The sequence below is a fragment of the Ziziphus jujuba genome, chromosome 12, assembly GCF_031755915.1.
Source record: "Ziziphus jujuba cultivar Dongzao chromosome 12, ASM3175591v1".
NCBI lineage: Eukaryota > Viridiplantae > Streptophyta > Magnoliopsida > Rosales > Rhamnaceae > Ziziphus > Ziziphus jujuba.
In genome coordinates, this window is record NC_083390.1 from 7,550,176 (window position 1) to 7,560,288 (window position 10,113).

The 10,113-nt window shown below is 39.6% G+C and overlaps 1 protein-coding gene across 1 annotated transcript; it reads right to left on the minus strand.

The window, feature by feature from the left end:
• Nucleotides 1–8,075: 8,075 nt before the first annotated feature.
• Nucleotides 8,076–9,365, minus strand: LOC132800132 (uncharacterized). The gene is made up of 3 exons (XM_060813134.1): nt 9,091–9,365; nt 8,626–8,905; nt 8,076–8,474 (listed from the first exon to the last, which is right to left on the minus strand). The coding sequence occupies exons 1-3, from the start codon at nt 9,363–9,365 to the stop codon at nt 8,076–8,078; spliced, it is 954 nt and encodes a 317-aa protein (XP_060669117.1).
• Between the last annotated feature and the right edge of the window lie 748 nt (nt 9,366–10,113).

Sequence of the window (10,113 nt, forward strand, 5' to 3'; positions counted from 1 at the left end):
TCGGACCACCGACGCGCCGGGATCGGAGCGTTTTCCGGCGAGGGGTCGAAAATGTTCAAACGGTGATTTCTCCGCCGTCCGACCTCCGTTTTGCTCACCGTCGGTCCCGTTGGATTGCTCTCCTCACGATCTACAAATCTGCAAAATTTCACAGCAAACGGCCACCGCCGGAAAATACTGTTCCGGCGACGGTTGTCAGTGACCGTGGCGGCCCACCGGAAAATACTGTTCCGGCGAGTACCCGAAAATTCCGGCCAACTCCAGTCCGCAGTGTTCGACCTCCTGAACCCAAATCCGACTTCCGTTTCCGCCAATTCGCGACGGTTTGGGAGAATTGCGGAGCCGAAACCCGGAAAGCTTCCCGACGAAATTCAAACCCCGTCGGGTACGATCATCGAAAATTAAGACCGGATCTGTGATTAGCATCACTCGAGCTTCGATTCGGTATATAACTCGTAAATTCTAGATATCGTTTGTGTTTTGACCCCCCGGGTACCGAGTATTATTTACCCGAATAAAATATTAATTTATTTGACTGTCTGTGAATTTTGTTCTAGGAGCACCGGTGAGTTGTAGAATTGATCCCGTAGTGGATCATGGGTTAATTGCGTGCTCCAGGTGAGTGACCCACCTTCAAATTAATTTTGGGGAATTTAATTGATGAATATATTATGTGTGAAGTAAATATTTGGAATTTAATTTCTATGTGCCAAATATTTATTGGATTTATTGTAGAATTATTTATGAATTTATTGGATTTAAGAAAATGCGAATTCTACAAAATTATGCCGTGTGGAATTATTTTATGGTTTTGAGGATTTTGAAATTGGTGTGGTTTTAATGGTAAATTGGACATGATTTGATTTTCAAATATTTCAAAGAAAATATTTGGTTATATTGGTGATTTCAATTTTTATAAAATATGCCCATGGAATATTATGAGATTTGATTATGATATTTCGAGAAATTATTTATGCTATTGGGAAAATGTGGATATTTGAATTGATGGATTTGGAAGTTGGTAGATTTGAAAATCATGGAATTTATGGTATGGATTATAAGGAAATTGTGGAGAATTTCCCGGTTCAAGCGGATGGATTATGCCCGCTATGCTTATGAAAAATGTGAAATTTGTTTTATGATTTAAATTTATGGATTTTATGATTTTTAGATGCACCGTGCACGTACTGGTGTTCTGATTATGTGATATGGTATATGTGATATGGTTAGTGTGCACACGGTTGTGATTAGCGCGCAGGTGGGTGTGATTAGCGCGCAGGTGATGTGATTAGCGCGCAGGTGGGTGTGAGTAGCGCGCGGTTGATATTATGAGGGTGTCCTGTGGATGCCATCGGAGAGGGCGGCCACCCCCCTTTGGCCGGGACACCAGGTTAGCAGCGGCGCAGTGGGACGCCACGCGACCGTATGCCGGTTTCTTTCTATAACCTCCTGTCTGGCGGTACCTTGGGACGCTGGGTACTGTTGGCGCCACTGGTATATAGTGGGTGCATCAAATGATTTTCAGAACTGTGTTTTAAAAATAAAATGTTAATGAAAAATATAATTGTTACCGCTTCTGGTATTTAATTGATGTCTTGGTTTTCGGGAAATATGAATAAAGGGTTTTGTGAAAATGTTTTAAAAGGGGAACCTTTCCAACTGAGAGAATTGTAAGGGTTTTGAGAGAAATTATTATTTCCAACTAATTATTATTTATATACCTATTACCGTGGTATGATAGTGTAGAGTAGTAGGGTCACTCACTGAGATGATTAGCATCTCACACTCTTAAATTCCGTTCCTCTAGGTTCCAGGTTGTCGGTGTTCATTCGGAGCGGACTTGATCTTCCTCGCTGTTTTACTTCGTGAAGTACCCTGTTCTTCTTTATTGCGGTTGTACTATTTCTTTCATTCTTGTTGTATTTATTTTGCACTGGATTACTGTATTTTTGTTTTGAAGTGTTGGAATTTGTGGAACCAATTTGTAGTTTGTGGGAGGAATAAGGGGATATTTTTGAAGTGTGTTTTCAGTGCAGGTAAATTTGTGGTAAGTAAATCCCTTAGGGGAGGTGCTGCCAGATTTTCCGTTGGAAGGTTCGGTGGTATTTCCCTGGGATCAGGGCTGTCTAGGGTTCCGGAGGAGGAATTCTGGACGGGTCCTGACAGCCTGCCTAATGCCTAAAACGTCGTCGTCCTTCTTAAGTCACTTAAGCATGTGTCACAAGCCTATTGGCTCATTCTAAAACCTGAAAGTCTTCTCTTTCTTCTTCCTCGATTTTGAGCTTGTGTTTGAATGACTGAAACTCAACAAAAGCTTCCCGATTCCTCTAGTCTTGAGGATTAAATCTTCATGTTTCTCCAACTAATCCTCAAGAGTATATATATAGCAAAAATTCTAAGAACCTTCCTTGCAATCTCAACATTGTTTAGTATTAGCCTACTCCAACTCCGAGCAAGGTTTTACATGAGTTAAACCTGCTCATAGGTAGGACCATAGCTCCCATATCTATAGGATTAAGTTTAGTTGGAATTTTCTCCATCATAAACTCTTTATTCTCCACCATATCACGAATAAAATGATACTTAATTTGTATGTGCTTAGATCTCTCATGAAATATAGGGCAGAGATGTATTACACTTTAACTATCTGAATAGGGTACAACTGTCATGTCTAGCACATCTAGTTCCACCAGTAACCCTTTAATCGAAATAGCTTCCTTAGCAGCATTAGTCACTGCCATATACTCAGCCTCAGTAGTTGATAAAGCCACTGTAGTTTGAAGATGTGACTTCCAACTTATACAATTTCTACATAAGGTAAATGCATAAGCAGAAATTGACCTCCTCTTGTCTCGATCCCCAGCATATTTGCATCTATATAACCAAGTAGCTCCATTCCATCTTGTTTGCTTTTGAACAATAATCCTTCATTCATAGTGTGCTTCAAATATCTCATGAGCCATTTCATAGCATCTCAATGGCATCTACTAGGATTTGACATAAACCTACTCAGTACACTCACAATATGTGCAAGATCTGGCCTTGTACTAATAATTAAGTACATAACTGATCCTAATAAGGTGTCGTGCTCATATCTTCTTTTTCTTGTTCAATGATTGGATATTGGTCTATGGATAGCTTGTAATGTCCACCCAAAGGCACATTTGCAGGCTTAGCTCCATCCATATTAAACTTGGAGATCACCTTCTGAACACATGAAGTTTTCTAAAGCTTCATCTCTTTATTCCTCTTGTCTCTAACAATGGTTATCCTTAAGATCTTCTTAGCCTGCCCAACTTCTTTCATATCAAACTCAGAACTGAGTAATCTTTTCACATAATTAATGACCTTCACATTTGGTCCAACCAACAACATGCAATCTATATAAAGAAATAGATAAACAGCATTTGCACTCATTGCATCCCTAAAATACAAGCAACAATCTCCTATACCACTGTCTGGGAGACTATTTTAGACCATAGAGAGACTTTTTCAACAAACATACAAGCTATCCACCCTTTCTAGTAACTTCATATACTTCTGGCTGCTTCATATAGATTGTTTCTTTCAAATCTCCATGAAGGAAGATAGTTTTTACATCCAACTGCTCCAATTCCCAATCAAATTGTGTAATCAAAGAAAACATGATCCGAATAGTGGTATACTTAATCATTGGTGAGAAGATTTCATTGTAATTTTCACCTTCAAATTGTGTAAACCACTTTGCAACCAATCTTGCCTTAAATCTCACTGGAGTAGTGTTTGTCAGTCCCTCATTTACTTTGTAGATCCACTTGCAATCCACAACTCTTTGATTAAAAGGAACTAAAACTAGATCCCAAGTATGATTATTATGAATAGATTTCATTTCTTCATCCATTGCTTGTTTCCATTTCATTGCCACTTCTACTTCATAGCTTCTTTATAACTCCTAGGTTCATTGTCTAAGAAATCTTGAAAACCAACCAAAGCATAAGCTATAAAATCAGCATAGCTATACTTCCTATTTGGTATGACTTTCCTCTTGGCCCTATCTCGAGTCAACAGATATCCAGGTGATGCAATTGTCTTTGATGGTGAGGAAGTCTGTTACTTCTCACTTTCTTCATCTGAATCAGATTCTATATGAACTGGAGTTCCTTCCATTTTGAATTTCAAATTCTTTCCTCTTAGATGTATTTTCTTCATGATCATCTCATGTCTCAATTTTAGATACAGGTAACTCTACCTGTCTTGTCCGTGATTGTTACTCATCATTAACACCTGCATTGTTAGTAATCTTGCAAGGCATAAAATTTTCATTGAAAACAACATCCCTGCTAATAATGACTTTAAATCCTTTACTCTCCCTAATACGGAGTCTATAACTGTCAAGACCCGTCCAGAATTCCTTCCCCGGAACCCTAGACAGCCCTGATCCCAGGGAAACCCTACCGGACCCTCCAAAGGAAAATCCGACAGAGCCTCCCCTAAGGGATTTACTTACCACAAATTACCTGCACTGAAAACACACTTCTAAAAACATCCCCTTATTCCTCCCACAAACTACAAACTGATTCCACAAATTCCAGCACTTCTCAAAGCAACAACAGTCCAGTGCATAAATAAAACAGAAGTATTCCAATAGTATACAGAGCTTTAAGAAGTGCTAAACAACAGAAATACAACAAGGCTGAAAAGAAATAATACACTGAAATGAGAGAGTACAAAGAAACTCCTCGAAACACAACAGCAGCGGAAAACTTGGTTCGCTCCGGAAGAACGTCTACCACCACTTGCACCTAAGGAAACGGAATTTAAGAGTGTGAGATGCTAATCATCTCCGTGAGTAACCCGAACTACTGAACACCTTTTAATAATAATAATAAAATAATAATAATTAAGGAGTGGAACAAATACCAACAATTAATAATAAATAATAATAACCTTTGGAAAATAATGATTTCCCTCAAAACTCTCACCAATCGCTCCGTTTGAAATGTTCCCTTTTTAAAACCTTTTCGCAAAACCCAATGTGCATACCTCCCAAAAACCAAGGGATTAAATAATTTAACAACAACAATTAAATAATTACATACCCCAAATATATAATAAAAATATAATAAATTATAATAAATAAATTTTGAACACCTTTGGGGTTTAAACCATTATTTGCAATTACACCGACAATTACACCTGACGCACCACACCATATACCGGTGATGCCCTCCGATACCCAGCGTCCCGAGCACCGACTGGCGGGAGGTTAAAGAGAGAAACCTGCAGTGGTCACTTCGGCGTCCCGACAGTACCGACTGCTAAAAACCATCACCCGGCCAAGGAGGGGGGCGGCTGTGCGCAACAATAACCTTGCCTGCCCACGGTCCAATGGCAACTCACGGGTGAAGTAATAACCGCACGCTAAACCATATAATAACCGCGTGCTAAACCACGTGTCCATACACCATACACCAGAACACCAATACTGTATGAGTGCGTCTAAAAATAAACATAAACAACCAACCGTACCGTTTTTCCAAAAACCACCGTGGGAAGTATACCAAATTTTTCACAAACACCATCCCACATATTTTTATTTAATAACCCGGTACGAATCAATTGATAACCAACAAACCACAATTTCTCGAAATACGAAATGCAACCATAAAAATACCGCGGGCATAATTTATAAAATTTAACCAAATATTTTCATAAAATATTTAACCTAATTATGCCCGAGAAATCACATTTGAAACCACGTAAAATTAATACCGAAACATACCTTGCTCATGCATAACAAATAATTTAAATTAAACCGCATTAAAATCATAATTAAACCACACCACATGAGCATAATTAAATACTAAATTAAATACCAATTAAATTTAATTAATTGCCCAAAATAATTTTTGAAGGTGGGTCACTCACCTGGAGAGCGCAAATCAACTAAGATCCTCCTCGGTATCCACTCCACTACTCGCGCGTGCACCTAAACAACCACAGTGCACAAACCAAAAATATTAATATTTTATTCGGGTAATTCCCAAATAGATACCCGGGGAGCGAACACCAAGCGACATCTAAGGGTTACGAGTTATATACCGAATCGAAGCTCGCGTGATGAGGATCACGGATTCGGTCTTACTTTCCGATGATCGTACCCGACGGGGTCGGAATTTTATCGGGAAGCTTTCCGGGTTTCGGCTCCGCAATTCTCCCAAACCGTCGCGAATTGGCGGAAACGGAAGCCGGATTTGGGTTCAGGAGGTCGAACACTGCGGACTGGGGCTGGCCGAAATTTTCGGGTACTCGCCGGAACAGTAATTTCCGGCAGGCCGCCACGTCACCGGCAACCGTCACCGGAACAGTATTTTCCGGCGGTGGCCGTTGGCTGTGAAATTTTGCAGATTTGTAGATCATGAGGAGAGCAATCCAACGGGACCGACGGTGAGCAAAACGGAGGTCGGACGGCGGAGAAATCACCGTTTGAAGATTTTCGACCCCTCGCCGGAAAACGCTCCGATCCCGGCGCGTCGCTGGTCCGATGGCCGTGATTTTTGGTGGGTAGGCCGAACTTGAGGAGAGGATCAAGGCTGTCAGGCGCGTGTGGCCGGAAAATGGCCGGAACAGTGCCGATTCGCGGTGGCCGGCGGTGGAGGGGAAAAATCGCCGCCAAACTTCGGACGTCCGATCCGGGCGCGTCCGGCGGCCGTTCGCCGTGAAATTTGGAGGTTTTGCCGGAAATGAGGTGGGCAAGCTTTCTGTCCGGTGCGTGTACAGTAATTCAGCCGGAACAGTGGCAAAATCCGGTGGCCGGCGGTGGCTCTCTCTCTCTCTTTCTCTCTCCTCTCTCTCTTTCTCTCTCTTCCCCGAGTGTTTTAACAAATAAAACCCCTGCGTGACACTGTTCATGCCACGTGGACCAATCAGAAACTGACACGTGGCGTTTCACTGTTCACCGACCCAAAAAAATATTAAAATAATACGGTATCCGGTAAACTTCAAACGTCCATAACTTTTTAACCGGATGTCCGTTTTGAGCGTGCCGCTAGTCTGTGAACTCGTATCGACGAGCACTTCACAACCATGCATGAGTCAAAGCTCAATTCCCCATAAACAAAAAGTCAACTCCGGCACCCCTTGGACAGTTTGGACCGCAACTTGTTTTGCTCATAACTTTCAAACCGTAGCTCCGTTTTCGACGTGCTACCAGTCTACGAACTCGTGGCATCGTGCACTTCGCCACGGTACCCTAGTCAACTCAAAATTCTCACCGAGTCAAAAAGTCAACTTTTGACCCCTTTGGTCAACGGTCAACGGTCAACAGTCAACCTCGGTCAACGTGCACGGATTCCGGTGCGATTTGGGACGGGGTGTTACAATAACCCTTGACACCTTGAAAGTATCCTAAGAAAACACACTTCAAGCCTCTAGGTTCAAGTTTCCTTTCATATTGGTGTGCATATGCTACGCAACCAAAAACTCTTAAGTAACCATAAGTAGGTAACTTTCCTGACCAAACATGTTCAGGAGACTGAAAATTCAAAACAATAGAGGGAGACAAATTGACTAGGTGCATAGCAATCATAACTGTTTCACCCCAAAACAACTTTGGTAAATCTGAGGACACTAAGATACACTTTACTTTATCCAACAAAGTCCTATTCATTCTCTCAGCAACACCATTCTGCTGAAGAGTATGCTTTACTATTCAGTGTCTCAAAATACCTTGAGTTTTGTAAAAGTTATCAAATTCCCTATTACAGAACTCAAGTCCATTGTTAGTTCTCCTTCACAGACTTGCTGACTTGATTCTCAACCAACAACTTCCACTCTTTAAACTTATTAAAACCTTCATATTTGGGTTTCAATAAAAGTGCCCACACTTTCCTAGAGTGATCATCAATTATAGACATAAAGTATCTACTTCCACTTTAAGTAAAAACTTTAACATGACCCCAAAGATCAGCATGGACATAGTCAAGCACAGATTTAGCTCTATTTGTACTCAAATTGAAACTAAGTCTGTGTTGCTTACCTAAAATGCAATTTTCACAAAAATCTAACTTCCTGATCTGATCTTTCCAAAAAACATTCTACTTATTCAAATAATACAAGCCATTTTCACTTATATGTCCTAATCTATTATGCGCTAACATAGTATTATCAACAGGAGTATGAACAGAAGCATTACAGGAATTAAAAACAACTCCACTAAGTAAAACATAAAGACCATTTTTCTTAACACATTTTAATGCAACAAAAGAACCTTTTGATATTTTCATTTTTCCATTCTCAGTTTTAGAAGTATATCCTGCATCATCGAGCATATTAAGGGAGATTAAATTTCTCCTTAAACCAGAAACATATCTCACTGAACTAAGAGTCCTGACAGTACCATTATACAGTTTGAACTGAACATTACCAATTCCAACCATTTGACAAGAGTGGTCATCTCCTAGAAGAACCTGTCCTCCCTCATATTTCTTATAAGACTGAAAAACATCGAGAATTGGCACATATGAAACGAGCATCTTGAATCTAATACCCACTCAGTCTTGTCTTGTTCAGTATCAATAACAAGAACTTCAGAAGGTTCTTCACCTAAGGAAACAATAGCAAGATCACCACTCTCTTTGTTCTTACCTTTATCATCTTTCTTTTTCTTATAACAATCATCATGTGACCTTCCTTCTTATAGTAGTAATACTTTTGACCTTTATTTCTAGACGTACATCTAGAATGATCACGATTCTTGCCTTTAATGTCAGTACTTCCAGAATTCCTAGTGAAACTCCTGCCTCGAGCACTAAGCCCTTCACTCTTTGACTCAAACTTTATCTCTATGTCTTTAGATTTTAAAGAACTAATTACCATATCTAAAGATAGAGAGTCATGACCATACTTAATGGCATTCTTAACATCTCTATAAGTTTCAGGTAAGGAATTCAACAAGAAAAAAAATTATGTTCATCACTAAAAATAACTTTACAATTAGCAAGATCTAGGATTATCTAATTAAACATATCAAGAATAGTGTCTAAATCCTTAGAAGTATTCATTTTAAAACCAAAAAATTGCTCAAGTAATTAAATACGATCTGGAAGAGACCTCATCAAATAGAGTTGCTCAAGCTTATACCATATCTCAGAAGTTGTTATTACATCATCAACCTTCCTGAGAACATTGTCATATAGATGGAGGATGATTGTGCTCAAAGCGATCTCATCAATCTCCAACTTCTTGTCTTCTGGAAGAACTGCTGGAAAGGATCCATATATCCCTTTTGCAACATTCATCAGAACAAGAACCACTTTCATCTTTTTCCTCCACAGTAGGAAATTTCCTTTGCCATTGAAGATTGCCACCTCTATTTTTGAAGCCATTGTTGACTATTAAAGAAGCCTCAGATTCTTGAAGAAGAATCTTTTTAGACACTCAAAGAAACAAAAAACAACCAGGCTCCGATACCACTTATTGTGGAATTCAAAGAGAATATAACGAAAAATGTAAAAGAACACAAAGGAATTTAGCAAGGTTCAACCAAAAGATTCCTATGTCCTCGTACTCTAGTTCTGAGCTTTTGCTTATTATTGAATGAGAAATTTGAGAGCTATAATAGGTTCTTTAATGGCGGATCACATAGAAATGCCAAACCAACCCATTTGCCCGAATACATCCTCACACAAATTACACACAATATTTTCATAAAGAAAACATTAATTCACTCACTAAACACCACAAAGAATTGGTAAAACAAAGAAAGACTCAGACTTTCTCTCTCAAACTCTATAACTGACTCAATTTCTATGCTCTATAACTTTCTATTGTTTGAAGAAGATGAAGGCCGTTAATATAGATTGTTGCTCGAGCTAACATGGAGAAGCCTGCTGACATGGACCAATGAATTTAAACCTTTTCTAACAACTGCAATAACAGCCTCACACACATTGCACATGGTTCAATTAAGTTTTTGAGCCTACCTAACGCCCAAAATGTCCTCATCCCTCTTAAGTAACTTAAGCACATGTCACAAGCCTATTGGCTCATTCTAAAACTTGAAATTCTTCTATCTTCTTCCTCGATTTTGAGCTTGTGCTTGAATGAGTGAAACTCAACAAAAGCTTTCCAATT

Bases quoted from the DNA above. Each gene is read 5' to 3' on its own strand.
- LOC132800132 (XM_060813134.1), bottom strand. From the start codon at position 9,365: ATGGCTTCAAAAATAGAGGTGGCAATCTTCAATGGCAAAGGAAATTTC. The intron at 8,906-9,090 runs GTCTCTTCCAGA...TGAAACTTATAG, and splicing joins GAGCAACTCTATTTGATGAG to AGATGTTAAGAATGCCATTA. The intron at 8,475-8,625 runs GTAAGAACAAAG...GATGTTTTTCAG, and splicing joins GAAAAAGAAAGATGATAAAG to TCTTATAAGAAATATGAGGG.